The sequence below is a fragment of the Scophthalmus maximus genome, chromosome 4, assembly GCF_022379125.1.
Source record: "Scophthalmus maximus strain ysfricsl-2021 chromosome 4, ASM2237912v1, whole genome shotgun sequence".
Classification (NCBI taxonomy): Eukaryota; Metazoa; Chordata; class Actinopteri; order Pleuronectiformes; family Scophthalmidae; genus Scophthalmus; species Scophthalmus maximus.
This window is the reverse complement of record NC_061518.1, coordinates 4,593,235-4,612,017: the sequence shown is the minus strand read 5'-3', so window position 1 is coordinate 4,612,017 and position 18,783 is coordinate 4,593,235. Positions and strand designations below refer to the sequence as shown.

The 18,783-nt window shown below is 44.2% G+C and overlaps 1 protein-coding gene across 5 annotated transcripts in view; it reads left to right on the top strand.

The window, feature by feature from the left end:
- The window catches only part of tspan4a (tetraspanin 4a), a 119,379-nt gene that overhangs the window by 87,393 nt on the left and 13,203 nt on the right, over positions 1-18,783 (top strand). For all 5 annotated transcript variants that reach the window (XM_035628995.2, XM_035628996.2, XM_035628998.2 and 2 more), the window contains one exon: positions 2,702-2,776. In XM_035628995.2, coding sequence (XP_035484888.1) covers positions 2,702-2,776 — 75 coding nt within the window. The remainder of the gene's footprint in view (positions 1-2,701; positions 2,777-18,783) is intronic.

The window sequence follows — 18,783 nt, the reverse complement described above, 5'->3', positions numbered from 1 at the left end:
CAGCATAGTGATATTTCGTCAGGGCAGACCGTCCGCCACATCCATTCATGGTCCGTGGGCTGTTTTCGAGTGGCTGAGCATCGATTAGCGGTACCCTTAGATGGAAAAGAACAGTCCAATAGTATGGATCGAGTGCCGGCGGCCACGAGACTCTGCTCTGTAATTCCTTGACCAAACACTAAAATCTGAATTTCCAGCCGTGTAGTTGCACAGTTGACCCCTTCACTCTCTTAACACTGCCAGGGCAGAAAATGTTCCTTCGTGAATCGATAGCGGGTCAAAAAATAGCGCACAGAGGCAAAACAGCACGAATCCAAAGTTGACTTTTGACTTTTTGTGAATCTGGGTCTGTTGGTTTGCGCTCGTTTATTTTCCAAGTCCTTTTTTTTTTTTGGTCGCAGATCTGCGGTGAGAAACAGCGACATTATTCCTGCTCTCGGCCGCGAATACGTTTTATCATTGATCCACAGGACTATTAAAATATTCAACAGCCCCAAAGGTTGAACTTTCTCAATCCACAGTGTGGCATATTACCTCAGTTAAAATAAGCGCATATCTCAGCGATCACCTCGGAATCCTGCCCAAACTGGAGCCGACTGCCCTCCGACAGCACGGGGCACGACGCGCGCACCGATAGAAAATGGATATCAGGCGCTTATTTGAGTACAGCGCACAGGGCGGGCGCCCGCTGCTGCCAGCGGCTTCTTTGCCCCGAGTCCGTCTCTCATCCTCCACTGGTGCCACCGAGGCTTTCGTGCTCTCCGAGCTCAGTGGTTCGTTCATGCAGGTGCTGCCCAGAGACCTCCGGGGGCAACTGACAGCTGGATGACTGCTCCGTGTCAGCGTTGCGAACTAGCAGCGCTCGCGTCCACTGTCGGGCGATCGCCTGGAACACGCAGAGGACGTGTAGCCGTGACGTTTGGAGAGAGGAAGATAAATCTTTGAAAGGTGTTTTGGCCCTCTGAGACGGTCTTGTGTGTTTCCCGTGCCTCGCCCTGAAACAAAAAAAAAACAAACCACCCAGACCAGGAGGCCGAGGGGCTCCGAGGGGGCCGCATCTCAGCAACGCTTTGGGCCAAAAGCTCGTGTCAGCGTGCGAACATGCTCTCCACAGCAACAATGTCGGCACGTTGTTTATCACATGCAAACACGTCGCGCCTTATCGTACCTGTCCTTCCCTGTGAGGGTGGAAAGTGCAGATCAGCGAACGCAGCGTCCTACGTCTTAAATTGCTGGCGGACAGTTTCGCGGTGACTTTGTTAAACGCAAGGGGACCGAATTCAGTGTTAGCGCAGTTACTGTAGCCTTCGTGTCATTATCATGAAAAGAAAGGACCCTGACGTACCCTTCCGGGTTATTAAACTCCCTCAAACTAGAACAAAGGAGTCTCTGGAGAGTTTTGAACTCGCATATAGTGGCTGCTTTACCGTGCCATACAAAAAAAAAAAACAATATCCACAAACCAGCTGGACGTGTTTTATTTAAACATTATCCCTCAGAATGAAACAGGTGATCCACATTTACATCTCAGCCTGGTCCATTGGCGTCTTGACTCTCTTTTCACACTCAGCCCTGTGCCATCTACATATAAAGCAGAATAACAGACGCATGACCAGAAACACAACTTTTGCATAATCTGCTATCAAGCAAATACAGTGATCATGTGAACTTAAACATTTTTTTTTAGAACATACTTGGTATGACCTTGACTCCATAAAGGTGTAATGGTGCGTTCACGCCGGACTTCAGTGGCTCGAGCAAAACATTCGCTGTCGTCCGACAGCCTGTTATTGGTGAAAGGAGATTCACTAATGTCGCTGTGTGCGCGCAGCCCGACCCGGTTGCTATTTGCCACTTGACCGGGTGAACGAGAAAACAGAACAGGAAGTGAACGAGGAAGTTGGACGCTAGTTGGTCCTAATTGACACGACCACCTTGTGTAGCTTTGCCATCCGCACTCCTGTCTGCCCTTTTTTTTCTTTCAACAGTTCCTGTTTACCTGCGTGTGTGTGTGTGTGTGTGTGTGTGTGTGTGTTTGTCCAGATGAGGTTTGTCGGAGAAAGTCAAAGTCACCAAATGTTCGCTTGCGGCCAAACTGGCGCGTGAAAAAGGGACGCGTCCGGTGTGAATGCACCACAACTCTTAAATGGCTCTTGCATCTCAAGCAATGCATGCTGGGAATCATTTTGTCACTCATCGTGCCTCAATTTAGAATCATCAAAATTGCTCATTTACATTCAGTTAACACGGAGAGTTCTGTTCATTCCCCTTAAGTATAGATTCTTTTTTACAGTGTGCACCCTTCAGGCAGCCCGTCCCAGCAGCCACACAGAGGACGAGTATAGATGGCGATGGCAGGGAATAAAATATGTTTCCTTTAACAAATGCAGCCCAGGATGGAAGGAAAACTGTGGTATATATCATCTTTTGCAGTCTGTCCTGCAGGCTCTGATTATCCATCCTCTGCTGTCTTGACCTGTCAGCAAGAAATATCGAGGTTGAACGATCTACAGCCCTTCGATCGTCCTCACTTCGCCAGCTCCTTCTCCTTGACTCTCTTTGGCCATTTTTTGCTTTTTAAGAAACATATTTTCTTCCTTTCTCTTCAACCTACACGTCATACAGTTGTCATGGACAAAGCCCTGTTTTCCTCAATGGCGCGTTGAATGCCCTCTCTCTTCTCCTCTCTGTGCCCCCACAGTTCTTCATCCTCCTCCTGCTCATCTTCTTCCTGGAGATTCTGTCCATCATGCTTTTCTTCATCTACCAAGACGAGGTAAGACACGGCGATTGCTCTCATCATGTGTGTGATCCTGTGATTTTTCTCCACCTGACCAAGATAAAAAACTGGCCGCGGAGAAGACTGTCCACTTTAGGTACGATCATGCAGATCGGGATTGTCTTGTAGTTCAGTCAAGCAGTGTAATTCCCGGGTTACAAGGAAAGAACATGTCGGCTGACATCCTGCTCGAATGATGGTTTGATGAAACTGCCCAAGAATGGGTTGTTACTTTTTTTTAATGTTGTTGCTCTCTGATGGAAAAAATACCCACAGCCACAGTTTCCTTTCCTTGTTAATAAATCTCAATCTCAGCTCGTCTATTTTGGCCAATTTCCCCTGCAAACAAACACATCCGGCGAGAGAAGAGGAGCGGATGAGCTGTCCCTCTCCTGATATGAATTTGTTATCCCTTCCAGCTACGGTTTTAATAATGCACTGAAAGGGCATGCTAAATTCAATCCATCTTAATCTTAATTAAGGGATTAAGGTCTGGATTTGGATTTGCTGTTAAAAATATTTAACGACAAATACGACATATTAGCGTTACATGACATTGCAAATGTTAAACCCCTAAGGACTCGTATGAGCACTCTGATTATGCCTCTTCTGCTGCGAACATAAACATCTGTCTGTGCAGAATTGCTATTAGCCGGACTTGGCTCTGCAGGAGGGGAATTATATTCCCAAAATAAGTCTGACTTGATGCTACGAATGACTCAAAAGTTTTAAAATATGGTCCAAGTGCTTTTGAAAAAAAAAAAAAAAGTGCCTCAAGGCCCTTGAAAGTTATGTATAATGTAGAGCTGCTGTTGCCACAGGCAGAGGACCAGCCGAGAGACTTTTCCCATAATCATTTAAAGTTTTATTTTTATCCTCAACAAAAAAAAGAAGAAGTCTGCAGCAATGTTGCTGTCTTTTAATCTTATTACCAGTTAACTTAAATTACAGGCAACACGGCAAACAAACAACGCTGAAATAATTACTTATTTTATCATTTCTATAATAACTAACAATTATTTGAATTTTAAGATTAACCTGTATATTTATTTTGAACATGAAATTAATGATTTGGATGCCAGTCCATGCCCCCAGAGCACAAGATGAAGCCCCAAAAAACTATTCCTCTTATTATTGTTATTAAAGTACTTGGATGACAAATTACTGATATACTTCATTTTAGCACAAACACTTTCTATTGAATGAGAACGATGTACAGACGTGTACCATCCAGTTACAGGGACTGAGCGTCCCGTAGTGAGACGACGATGAGATGACATCATCAAAATCGACAAACAATCCGCAGATGCTGTTATTTAATTTAGTGTACCGCGTACTGCGCAGCCTCCCGAGACGCCCAATATAACCACTACCAGGTGAAGTGGACCCCAAAGTGCGGAGCTCCATTATAAATCACTGGCGATTTCTCCACCGCGCGCGTTGCATTATTCATGTGTTGGGACAGAAAACATTATCCCCAAAGACTTAGGGCCAAGGCCAAGCCTGACTGTCTCCTAATGGCTCTGTGCATTTTCGTAAAACAACAACAACAACAACAACAACAACAACCTACTTTGATATTTCCCCCTTCTTTCTGTTTGAAATATGTTTCCGATCATGGACCTTGGAGCTGCATATATACGTACTTTGTTTCTGGTTTTTTTTTATCTCTTTGTTTTTGTAATTGTGTGCAGATTTTTATAATTGTCTAATGTGTTGAATTTCCATCACAGTTCCCCTTTTACTTTTGGACCGTCACCTTCCTCCGCGCCTCCAGCTGATCAGCGCTGCTCAATTTAGCTTTTAATGAATGTTGTTGGGGTTTTTTTTTTTTGTTGTTGTCACACCTCACCTTTCTCTTCGTATCTGTGCTCCCCGATGTTCAGTGCACCCCATTATTCAGCCACTGAATAATTCAGGTTTGTCTACCCGCGAGGCGATTAGCGACAGGGCACAGTGAAAAGTTAGGGGAATGCCAAGGTATATTCTGCGGAGCTGGTGCACCGCGGGGAATCACTCGCGGTACAGAACGGATGAGCCATTACCAGAGTGCCACTGATATTTCTTTAATCCTCAGGGGACGCAACAATTTCCCTTTTTTTTCTTTTTGCTGCGTAACGTGGGCCTTGTACAGTGCAGTGTCATCAAGTAGACCTAAACTTGGAAAATCTCAAACACAAATTGGAAGGCATAAGTCTTAGGTTACAGATTATTACTCGTGTTGGGGAAAAAATTCCAGACAGGTACGACTCACGTCGGTTTTCTGAATTGTTGAGCCTGTAGTTCAGGCGAGGAGATGTTACCCGACTTCAAATCCTGCGTTAAGTATTGGAACACATCATTGTCGTGCGTGATACGAGGAGACAGGATGCAAACCCTCAATGTGACTTTTACATCACATACTTTACAAACCAAGGAATTCACCTTTTCTATGACCTTCCATGTGCTATGAGAAAAAAAACAACAAAAAAAACGTCACGTCTAAATTTAGATGCAGGAAATGCTCAAAAAGATGTCCTTATTTTTGAAAGAAATCATTTGATGCGAGCAACTTCATACTATGCGTTCAATACATAGTCTTGTTTTCGGTTCCCACACTAGCATGCGTATTGGATGAACATGAAAACCTACACAAGGGTCAGTCTCTCAGCGTGTCCTCTTTCCTCAAAGGCGGCGTGAATTATCTCTTCATTAGGAAAAACCATTTCCTGATGTTCCATCACATTCCGGGGCTTGAACACTCCTCTTCATCTATGCACTCAGCGTTGCACAAACAAAGTGGAACGACGGCTGAATATGAGAGACATGAAGAAATGCTCAATGTTTGTTAAAACTTTTCATGAGGATGCACATTGATTTTGTGTATCACCTTGTAACGTTTTACACTAAATCAAAACCCTTTAAACATGAGTCAAAGAGCGTTTTAGAGCCTGTAGTTTAAATATATAGTGTTAGTGTTTAAAAGTTAAAAAGTCTTATATATAGTTTTTCTTATATATATTTAGCTTCAAACACAGTTTTGATATTTAAACTGCCATTTTATTACACTGACTTGAACTCAGATACTTCTATTGGGAAAATGCACATTCACATTATTGGATCTTTACTTTCATCTTGCGGAGCATCCGACAACTTCTAGAGCCCGATTTCATCTGGGATTAGCAGAAACTGCCGCTTTCCAGCTCCTCCATCGCCATGGTAACTCCCCAGAAGCAGCCCCGCTATTGGGGTACGAGGGCGACAGCGCTCCTCCCGCATGCAAACACTCTCCAAATGCCGTGATTTAGACAGAGTGCTTGCAGGTAGGTGCATGCTGATGGACTCCATCCCAGGCTTTAGGGACGGTCACGCTCTGCGGAGCGGTTTATTACACCTGCTTTAGAATTGATAAGAAGCTCCGCGCCGCAGCTGGAAGCTACTTCAAACGGTCCACAGGTCTTCCACGCACCTGAAGCGGCCACCATTTGTGTCACTCTGTTGCTTCCTTGGGAGGATGAAAAGATCATTTGAGGTTGATTTCACAGTGTCACAGTCTCTGTGGCGTGATGTTGAAGTCAGACATGTTTTATAAAATCCCTGTGTGTTTTGTTTTTGGCTTCGTCTGTTCGGCTTCATCATCGCCTCAAGGGAAAATTACCCAACCAGACGAACAAGAGTTTGTTCACGGATTAGGAGACGACAAACAATCTACAAGCACCAACAAGTATCATTTGTATTATTACCAATAATATCATTAGTGGCAGTAGTACTGTAGTAGTAGTAAAGATGCGACAGAAATCCAGTCTTATGATTGGTTCAAAGGTCTCTGTGTTGGCTCTGTGCTGTTCGAGAGTTAATTATAAACACTAATGAGCCTCAGAGATCTCGGCAGTGGAGTGAAGTGGCTAATTATTTGCCTGCGAGCACAATATGTGTTTGTCTTTGTGTTCACGCATGTGCTTTAAGTTTGCTTTCTTTGCATTATTGCAGAACTTCCGTGCCGCCAACTAATGAATTCAAAAACTATATTTGCAACCCTAAAGCCAACATGAAACAATAAGTATTAGAACAAAGTTTGTAATAAGTCGGTCAGGAAGCCGTCAACTGCATCACTATTAGAACGCAGCCAATTCAGTCCATAACTCATAATCCATCCATCTATCCATTATCTATACCGCTTCATCCTTTAAGGGTCATGGGGGGTGGGGCCAGAGCCAATCCCAGCTGACATTGGCCGACAGGTTGCCAGGTCACAAGGGCCAAAATTCAGAACCAAACAAACCATGCAGAAGCACATTCACACCTATGGTCAATTTAGAGTCTATACTCCCATATATAATATCGTCCCACAACAAAAATAAGTTAATCTGCATAAAAGCATCAATATATTCATGTCACACTGTATAAACAATGACTTCTGATTCCCTAACCAACCAAATAGCACATGCTTGTTTGAGAGCAGAAGGGATTTAAAAAAACAGAAATAAATAAAGCTGGGGCCAGCCGACGCCGCAGGCTCAAAAAGCAGATCTTCAAGACGACATCCACATAACTACGAGCTTAACACCCTCAGAGCAAACACGGCCAAGGTCACCCCAACCCGCAAATCACAATACGCAGGTTAAGCACAAACGGCGAATACTTTCCCTGTGGAAGTGAGGCAATGATCTCTGGATCAATAACGCCGCCACTCAGGCCGCCAGCAGAACACGGAGAGCTTTAGTTGAAGAAACTATTCCATCAGCTGTGTCGTACTTTCCTTCCCCCCCCCCCACACACACACACAAGTCTTAAGTCTAATTAGACCTGATGACATGTCATGAACTTTATTGGTGCGTTCACGAGCTCCTATTTCCCGAGTCGTGAAGTCATTGCTCCGACTTCAGTGTGCCCCATGTGCTTTGAATTCAGAGTGTGGAGAAAACCACGGGACAGCCGTAAACAAAGTGTGTCGCGTTTTTCTGTACGAAGGATAATTAAACAAAACGTCCTCTGTCCAGCATTTGCATATCAACGAGGAGCAATCGCAATAACTTCCGAGGAGCATGTGAGTGCACGAGTAGACCGGGGACACGTACAAGCTGCAACAACTGGAAAATAACTTTTCCTTCTGTTGTACATTCAAAGGTGTGACACTTGTCTCCCCGGTGGGTGTGACAAAATTAAGGGCAGGGTAAAAGGAAGTGTCAGTCAAATGCTCTGTTCCCGCCCACACAGTCCTGAGGGCAATCTAGCTAAATTAGTGTAGAGGGGGAAAAAAAGTCTTTAATTCTTTGAAATGCACACTGTTGAATATGCATAATGGAGTTTGTCATGTGGTTTTTATGTTGATGTAGCCGTGGTGGTGCAGTCAGTGTCACGGACGGATTAAAGCCCTCAGGGGGCCCCGGGGCAAAAATCTGTTGCTGGGCCCCCTATTGACCTACCTGGTTCATAGTGGTTTTGATTATTTCCTAAGGCAACCACAAACCAATCTTTGCTCTAGAGCTGAAATGATTAACTGATTTGTTTGTTTAGGAGAAAATTTATCTTATAATGAATTAATTGTGGTTGTTATCCTTTGCATGGAAAATGCTTAAAACAACTCTAAGGCCAGCTCCTCAATTTTGAAAATGTATTTTGTCTTTCACAGTTGGTTTGACAAAAAAAAAAAGAAAGGCAATTTGAATGTGTTACCTTGGAGTTCAGGGGATATTTTATGTATAATAATCAATTGATTATTTGACAAAATAGTTGCCAGATGTATTGATAATGAAAATATACAATATACAACACTCAAACGAGACTCATTTCCCCATCAGTATTTATATATCTGTGTCGTCCTAATATAATACTAATATATATATATGGAGTCATTTTGCTACTTTTATCTAAATAAATGATCCAAATGGTTCCTGATTAGAAAAAGTGATTATAGCAGTAGTAATAGACGTGTGCTGTTGGTATTTGAAGTAGTAACAATACTGATTCATTTACTCACCAAACACCCTGCAGGGATGTTAAAAGGTCTCGTCGGAAGTAAAATGGAGTGAAGACTGGAGGGAAACCGACCGATCGAAAACGCTGACACAGAACAGATCAATGCAAGTGATAGAAATGACGGGCAATTCTTGCTATAAAGCATCGTGATGAGTTACCCCGGAGGTGCACATAAGGCTGTTACGCCATCCTATTGATGAATGATCCAAGACCGGATCAATTAACTGAGAAGCGGCATGTTCGGGGACACCGATGTAGACAGTTCACTACGTTCCAATCATTAAATTTCAACAGATGCACAAGACCTTTCCAATTCGAATTTTAGTTTTCGAGCCCATCCGCCGAAGAGTGAAACCAAATATGGGCCCGGCGCGGGCCGACTCAGTTCATCCTGTGCGGCGTGAGCAGATGAGGAAACATCGATCGCACCGATGCATCTGCGACCTGCAAGCGCTCTCCGACACCGGCAGTGATACGCCTCGGACTTCTGCATCTGCCGGGATCTCCGATCTTCAAGTACCGTTTGCAAAAAAAAAAAAAAGAGGTCCCGTATAGCTGAAGGTTTCATTTTGACCTTGAAATTCAAGAGAGATCTCCTCTCTCAGATACTCTGAGAGAACTGATGTGTGACTGGTCTGAGGGAGAGCTGTCACTCACCTTTTAGTTGAACTGAATTCACAAGCAAACTCCGTGGAGGGAAAGAAAATGGCCATTCATAGTAAAGAGCCATGACCTTTACATTATACGGCAACATGGGTTAAGGTTGCATGGCATTACAGCCTTTTCAGGGCACTTTGAGCAGAGAAGCTGTATTTTTATTTGTTAAATGGTGCTAGAAAGTGTCGTGTCTGGAAAAAACAAAAAAACATTTAACCTTTGATTCTCAGGCTCTGAAGCCAGAACGTTATGTTGTAGTGCTGAAAGTGCTGGGGAGGAGAAAGAAAAAAAAGAAGGTGTTGATGGACAAGGTCCCTGTGATCATGTCATAGCACCTGAGCCCGGATCTGAGCAGCTTCTAAAACGAATCAGAACCTAGACATGTGCTTCGTTCGAGCCACAGAATTCAGTCAGAATGAACAGGATGAATCTCACCTGGATGCTGTCGATCCCACACCTCGGGCGGCTGCTGCTCGGGAGGTAGAGTCGTTCCCTGCCTCCGCCAGTCCACTCGCCGATGTGTCCTTGGCGGCTCTCCCGGCTGTGAATGAATGATAGAGGGAAAAAAAAAGCAGCGGTGAATAGCAGCGCTGTGTGAAAGTGTGTGAATGGGTGAATGTGGCCTCCCTGTAAGGCACTTTGAGTGGTCTACATGTCTAGAAAAGCGCTGTATAAATACAGTCCATTTACACCTGTGAGATGAAGTGACTCAGTCCGACTTCCTAGGAAACAAGATGGACATTGACATATTTGCATATCCTCCTATTTTCCGCCCAAATTGCACTTCCTGGAAATATCATACCCCTAAATATCTCAACTGTCTCCTGAAAAGCAAGAATACATGCCCTTAAAGATAATTTGCGAGGTATTCCATTAGATTTATCTGAGCAGGTGTTGTACTTCAAACACGTTGGATTCCTTCAACCGTGTCTTGCATTACGACGGCGCGTCAAACTATGAATGATTGCGCTCCCCAACACTGGTACTGGAGTGTACCTACGGTGCAGCTCATCCTGCCAGCATCATTTGAGCCCGATCACCTCCACCTCGTGTCGAGGCGAGGTTATGCCGCCGTAAAAAAACAAAGTCCTGAAGAGCTACGGTCAGGTTGGAATCCCGCTGGAAGACCTCATCCGCCAACCCCGAGGGCACTGGAGCGGTTCAAAATGAGTCATGGCCATTGCTGCTCCCGCCCCACCACATGTAAGAGTCTCATTGTAACGACACCGTTTCTGGGAGATTGAGAGGGCCTGCCGTTAAAAATAATAACTTTTATAATCAATACAAAACAATTCATCCATTGCTAGAGACTCACTAGAAAAAATAAATCCATAATATACTTCTCAACAATGACTCCATAATAATGTATACATGTATAATGTATACATTGTGCCATATTCATCTTATTTATCTTTATTTATAAGAAATGTATTAACCTATTATAAGTGACCCTTTACTTCAGTCAAAACTCCCCACCCCCGCCAACCCCCCATCGGTAAGAAGATTTCTCACTGTAAAATTCTGTCGACATGGCATCATTTCCCCCGGCAGGACCCGGGTCTGCGTCTTGCCGTCACATCACTGTCTTCTCTTCCGCGGTCATGTCCCGCTGTCCTTGGACTTAATGTGGAACATTGTAAAATAATTTGAGGAAATCTGAAAACCTATGCACTTGGCAAAAGGCCGCTTCGAACGCAGGTAAAGTGCAGCCACTCCCGCGGTGAAGCCAAAGCACAGGCATCACATTTCCAGAGCTGAAGACACGCCAGACACAAGAGACGCCACTGAAATCCCATTTCAAGCGTGATAACGCCACTTTTTACACATCGTTACTGTTCCGGCGTCAGCCGTCAAAACATTTTAGCTCGTCAAGATATCAGAAATGCAGCGCTCCTGTCGGAATAAATTTAAAGCCTGAGAAATTTTAATTTTGTGCAGACTGGAGGAATGCAATTAGATAAACACCCCTGGTTAATTACGTTACTAAAATACACCCACATCGGGCCAATGTTAATACGAGAGACAAATTGAGATGATGAGTAAACAGAAAAGACATTTGTTGCAGAGTCCTGAATTATACGTATATGTGACAAGGGAATGAATCGCGAATTACAAAGTAATTTAAATTGCAATTAGGCGAAGATCTCAATGTTATGAGGAGAAAAACAGGAGCGAGGCTCTGCAAGGTGGGAACTAACAGGAAACTGACGACACTCAAGTGGTTATTCAGTGCAATTGAAATTGATCATGTGTCAGTCGACAATAATGCGCACAGGCAAAGTTTGGTTATAGAAATTAATTTGGGGATACAATGGACTAATAAATATCATAAACAAAAAACACTACTTATATGAGTGCATTTATAGAGATATGATAAATAATTTGGCATATGCATCTTCAATACGGAAAGCTTCTCTACGTCGTATTTTGATTTTGTCAAATTGTAATGTCTTTTCAGAAGAATATCAACAAAAAAAAAGTATTTTATGTTCTAGAGCAGTGCACTAATATTCACAGGCTGTGAATTTGACTTCTGCACGGGGAGAAGAAATGACTTCATCATTTGGTTTGTATATTAAAAAAAAAACACTAATAAAAACATTAAACCCGGCTGGTTACATTTGCAGCGATGAAAAGGATGTTTCTAAATCCATTCAACCACATGTAAATTAGTTTGGGGCAATTTTGAGCAGCTTATTCGCTCCTGTTTAAGTCCAAAAGCCGCACAATACACTTCCCTTTGAACACTTTTAATTATGTCGGGAATGGTAAATCCATCGCTGTGAATGAGAAAATGACAATTGTACACAAACTACAAAGGACTTCTGTTCACAGTTTCCCCATTAGAACATAACTTGTGTCATTGGGTATTATAATAAGATGAGAAATGATGTTCTGGAGCTCATGAGGCTGATTCTGATCATTTTGAGAGTCATAATTCTTATATTTGACTGTTCAGGAGCAATAGATAAGTAAATAAACCTTCTCTGTGGTTCATTTGTTCAACCCAAATGTATACTTTCCTTTTTTTTCTAAAGCCACTGGGCATGGTCATTTTAAGAAAACAGTTCTCAAACAGACACCATAGTGTTTTTCTTTGGGACTTTATCTTAAACTGCAGATTAAAACACATTTTGGTGCAAGAGTGAGTAATTGCAGGAGCTAGATGGTGCATGTGGGATTAACTCAAATGAAAGCACAGTGCCCATGTCCATTGTGATGACGCAACACTGCCCTGTGAAAGAGTGTGGCTTACTTATTTCATGGGTTTTGTTGACAATAATAAAAAAAAAAAGTGGAATATCCTCAGCCTTAGCCTTTAAACCCTGGCTGGCTGTGGTTTGCCTCTTCCTCTTGCTCTTCACGATAAATAATTCAGCTGAGAAAGCAGTTTTTGTCATTATGGTTGGATTCACCACCTGTCAGTCAGAGTCGTATTGGGACCAACTGCTGCAGTTTCTGAAATTTCATAATGGAAGTGTCGTTTTTTACACAATTACATTGAAAAAAAAACTCCTGCGTCCTTCATAACCGCCCATGTTTTATTTAAACATTGATTGGACACCTATGGATCTATGGACGCATGCCATCGTTATCATGCCGCAAAATAAAATCGAATCCTCCAAAGCACTTGTACAGAACTCTACCTACTCCTGCTGCCACAGTGTTCACCTGGACGCTGTGCTGCCAGCTGCAGCTGCTCCCGCCACAGACGTGCTGCTGTTCATCCAGCATTTCTAACGCCACTCCATCATCTACCTGTAGACTCTGAGCTGCTTTGTTCTACGTTCGCCTACGTTCGTCTAGTTTAGTCTACATTCGTCTACGTTTGTCCACGTTCGTCTACTTTCGTCCACGTTCGCCTGCGTTCGCCCACGTTCGTCTAGTTTAGTCTACGTTCGTCTAGTTTAGTCTACGTTCGTCTACGTTAGTCTACATTCGTCTACGTTTGTCTACGTTCGTCTACATTCGTCTACGTTAGTCTACATTCGTCTACGTTCGTCTACATTCGTCTACGTTTGTCTACGTTCGTCTACATTCGTCCACGTTCGTCTAGTTTAGTCTACGTTCGTCTACGTTCGTCTAGTTTAGTCTACGTTCGTCCAGGTTCGTCTACGTTCGTCTACGTTCGTCTACGTTTGTCTAGTTTAGTCTACGTTCGTCTACATTCGTCTACGTTTGTCTACGTTCGTCTACATTCGTCCACGTTCGTCTAGTTTAGTCTACGTTCGTCTACGTTCGTCTACGTTCGTCTACGTTCGTCTACATTCGTCCACGTTCGTCTAGTTTAGTCTACGTTCGTCCAGGTTCGTCTACGTTCGTCTACGTTCGTCTACGTTCGTCTACATTCGTCCACGTTCGTCTAGTTTAGTCTACGTTCGTCTACGTTCGTCTAGTTTAGTCTACGTTCGTCTAGTTTAGTCTACGTTCGTCCACGTTCGTCTACGTTCGTCTACGTTCGTCTACGTTCGTCTACATTCGTCCACGTTCGTCTAGTTTAGTCTACGTTCATCCACGTTCATCTAGTTTAGTCTACGTTCGTCCACGTTCGTCTACTTTCGTCCACGTTCGCCTGCGTTCGCCCACGTTCGCCTAGTTTAGTCTACGTTCGTCTACGTTAGTCTACATTCGTCTACGTTTGTCTACGTTCGTCTACGTTCGTCTACGTTTGTCTACGTTCGTCTACATTCGTCCACGTTCGTCTAGTTTAGTCTACGTTCGTCTAGTTTAGTCTACGTTCGTCTAGTTTAGTCTACGTTCGTCCACGTTCGTCTAGTTTAGTCTACGTTCGTCCACGTTCGTCTAGTTTAGTCTACGTTCGTCTACTTTCCTCCACGTTCGTCTAGTTTAGTCTACGTTCGTCTACTTTCCTCCACGTTCGTCTAGTTTAGTCTACGTTCGTCTACGTTCGCCTGCGTTCGCCCACGTTCGTCTAGTTTAGTCTACGTTTGTCTACGTTCGTCTACATTTGTCCACGTTCGTCTAGTTTAGTCTACGTTCGTCTATGTTCGTCCACTTTCGTCTACGTTCTTCTACGTTCACTTATGTTCGTCTATGTTTGTCTACGTTCTTCCACATTAGTCTACGTTCTTCCACATTAGTCTACGTTCGCCTACGTCCGTCTACTTTTGCCTGCGTTCGTCTACGTTCGTCTACGTTCGTCTAGTTTAGTCTACGTTCGTCTAGTTTAGTCTACGTTCGTCCACGTTCGTCTAGTTTAGTCTACGTTCGTCTAGTTTAGTCTACGTTCGTCCACGTTCGTCTAGTTTAGTCTACGTTCTTCCACGTCCGTCTACTTTCGTCTACGTTCGTCTACGTTCTTCCACATTAGTCTACGTTCGTCTACGTTCGTCTACGTTCGTCTAAGTTCTTCCACGTTAGTCTACTTTAGTCTACTTTCGCCTGCGTTCGCCCACGTTCATCCATGTGTCAACTCGCCACCATCTCCCGATGCTTCCTCGCGAGGAGTTACAAAGACCAGGCGGCAAATATCAACCCTGTGCATATTCTATATTTACATAGTCACCATACGTGCTAAACAAACAATACAGGAAAAGCGGCAGCTCATTTTGGGACAGACTGAAGCCACCTGGTGTTGTCACCGGCTGCAGGTCAACAAAATTCTGTGTTTCAGTTAATGTAAGAAAATAGCTTTACACTTCATTTCGTAACTTTTTGGAGCATTACCGTGCAGAAGAAGCCATTCAAAAAGCACCAGGATCTCTTTGCTGAATTTCTGGTTTGATAAATAGGGAAATAGTGGAAACAAAATGGAGGTGAATCTCTGAAATAATGAGCCTTGACCTTGTGCTATTATACAGCATCTCGTCTTCAACCCTTCAGCCCACTACTACCTTGATTAAGGCTGTTCAAGAATCGCCCTTATTACCTTGACTCTGCTAGTCCACTGCTTCCCCTCCGTAAGTGCCATTGATTGTCCTGCTCGCATGGTTCTTGCCGAGTGTTAATCAGGAACTCATTAGAAGCAGGGAACAGAAAAGGAGTTGGGATTATAATTGATTTGCCCAAGCTAAAAAACGGAGAGTCGTCACTTGAAGGGGGGGGGGGGGGGGGGGGAGTCCATCAATTTGAATTATTAACTATGTGTTTCATCGCTATGCCCCTGAACCAAGTTACAAGACAGAGACAGAGGCCCAGAATTTGTGACTCTGTGTCCCCGTTCATTATCCGAGGAGCAGATGCCAGATTTCACATCCCACTTTACAAATTTAAGGGGGTTAGTCCTTGAACCCCCAGCCTTGGAGAAGAGTTGCCCGGTTACTCCTAAGGCACAGGAACAACACAGAGGAGCGTGGCATTCCCCCCCACCCCCCCCCCCCCAAAAAAAACCCTTTCCGAAACGCAGGGCAACACATCCAAAGATTTAAGCTCAAAATAAATGCCCCCGGGAAAAAAACTTAATGTTGGTCCAAGTCGGGTCGCAGTCCAGGGAAGGCAATCGGAGCTCCCAGGGAGGAAGGATAAATATGAAAGTGTTATCTGGAAACTGGCCCTCGCCAACCGGCGTGAGTACACAGAGGCGCCTGGACGACCAGATCCTCCCCTTTAGTTTCTCCAACCAGTTAACGTCAGCGTGGCAGATGTACGTGCTTCATGCAGTTTGACATCCCACAGTGAATTAAACGTGGGTCCCTGCAAATCCACAGGGAACGCCTGCGGATCTTTGCGCTCTCCATCCACATCACCGTTTCTCCGACTCAGGCTTCCTCCTACATTTCCGACAGAGGTAATGGCTATCCACTGTTTTGGTGGGAGTGCGCTAATTGAGGCATTTCCCCCTCTTCTCCTCCATTACCCCTTTCTTGTGTGTCTCTCAGACATAATGTGCTTCTTTTCTTTTTTTTTGGGTGAGCTGTCACAGATGGAGGGCTCCATTTCCCCCCCTGTCTGGAGTCCGGTACTCATACGACTCAATCTGCCCAGTGATTTAGATTTCTACATTTTCTGTCCTTCGTCGCCTCATGGCTCATCCTCTCCCTCTTTTCACCCCCCTTTAGGTTTTTCCCGACATCCCCTCTTCCTCACCTCCGTCTCTCCATTTCCCATTCACATGTCTCTGCATCTCCTCTCCTCTCCTCTCCTCCCTGTATCCCCGCCATATTAATAATTGATGGCCCGTCTTCGACTCGCCTGTTGTAGTTAAAGGGCGACTGAAGTTCCGGGGGACAACATCAATACTGAGCTAAATGAACGGCTGGGTTCCTCGTGCACAGTCTGCTCGCCGCACTTTCACAGGAGTCTACTAATGACCTACTTAGATTTGAAAACTTGGTGTTTTTCTTTTTTCCCTTTCCTATCTTTTTCATCTGCGCAGCCTCAGAAGACTCGGGGCTTTATCCCGTCCATCCAAATGGGACACAAGGCCCCTCTCTTTGCCGGATCAGTTCGGAGACACGGCACATGTAGCCTTGTGCCGGAGCTGCCATGCGATGCGGTGGCTCACGGCACCAATCTATTCAGAAAGCAATTCTTTTTTGTCGCAAGGAATTTCACGCCGAGTCATGTCACACACGTCACAGCAGCTTGTGGAGCGATGGCGAACTTTCCCTTTCTGGCGGCATTTTCTTGCAACCTTGTCTCCTAGAAATTGTGTCCCCACTTATGGTGTGGTGGCAACACAATCACCGCCGTTGGACTGTGTTCAGAGGCAGCATTCATATCCTTTTTTTCGCAATGAATGAATGAATGAATGAATGAACACATGCTACATTCATTAACGGCGCCCGAGTTGCCAGGCGGTCGGTGGTGGCATGGCACGCAAAGGCACATGACTGCAAAAAACAGAACAGAACGACGAAGTGCAACAACTGTGCACGTTTAAAACGGAAAATGACCAAAAGATATGGAGTCAATATCTTAAGTTTTTCCCCTTCGACGAGGCTCCAGAAGTTAGGCATCGTGTACAGGCCCGGAAAAACAACAACTGGGAGAACTCCCGTGTCCATCTGGACACGTCAGAACGCTCCCCTGTTCTGTTCTTTTTATGTGAAGATTGCAATTCTTTTCGTGGGGGCGGGAACAAAAACGTCGCAAGGATGTAATCGTATCATGTTGATATGCAGTCGTCACACCCACAGCAAATTGATCCTGGCTGTTTTGCTGAGCAGATCTTCACCGCGTCGCTGCTCCGGGTGAAAATATGAAACCGCCACAGTGGTTTGCTCGTGGGTTGTTTTTTTTTAATAATCAGGATAAAAACAGACCGTGTCAGGTGAAACAAGGTGCAGATGGATAGGCATCATGTCTGCATGTGTTTCTGTCTCAACCACCATGTAAATTCAGCCTCTTTTTTTTCTCGATGTATTCAATATAACCTTCTCATTTTGTGGGTCACTTTATTTTCCGCTGATTCATTCGTTGTCTGCATTACGAGCCCCTTCTGGTTTCACTGCACATGGCATAGCGATATCAATCCTATAGAGAATAGCACTCGTGTGGGATGTTATTCCAGTGAATAGACCTCACAAACTCAACACGTACTTCACGCCGCCCCGGGGCTTGTGGCACTCTTTGCCCTCCAGATGTTGGGATGGCAAAACTGCTTCGCGCAACTATTTAAGCCTGAGGGCGTGTTATTGACATTAGTTAAATATTTGAGAAAAACACTTTGCTTCATATACAGTCTGCTCACCATTAACTTACATGACGTTGAGGGAGGAGTGTGCCTCGCCATGAATCTGATATTTAACATTGTTAAACAAATATCGAATGAAATCTGCTTCCCTAACTTTGGCGAGAAATTACATCTACAGTATAGAATAACAGCTGTTAAAGCTGCGTGCAATAGATGTGAAATGACAAATTCGTATATGTACCCTGTGGAGTTAGTATAAAATAAAGTTATACATATATTCAGTGTTTTATACCAAAATGTGTTGCGTGTAGCAGTGAGACCCAAGAGACCAAGCTAAGTGCTAAATGCACTTCCCTCCTCATAAAATTGTAATGCACAGGAAAGTTTTTTATGAAGTATTTGAAATCCTGCACTGTTTACATCGGTGGTTGTTCGCTCGCGGACTTCTTCCTCACCTTCGCTGGCGCAGCCGTTGTTTCCAGGGTATCCGCAATGTCTCCAGATTTAAATATGCGCCGCAAAGACCAACAGCCCGGCGAGCGGTGTGTTAATCCACTCAGGTGTGTGAAGGGCATGTGTTAAGACCTTTGGCGAAGTGGAGAACTTGATTAATCGCCCGTTTTACTGCCCAGTTAAAATGACTTTCGTCTCACGGAAATGTCCGATTACACTGCGCAAAAATTTGTGGGTAACAATTTGCCCCGTTCGTTCCTCTAATATATTTAATGATACAAAAGGAAAAAGCTCACTTAATTTGTGGAGTAACGCATTTGCAATATTTATGTTGTTTGGT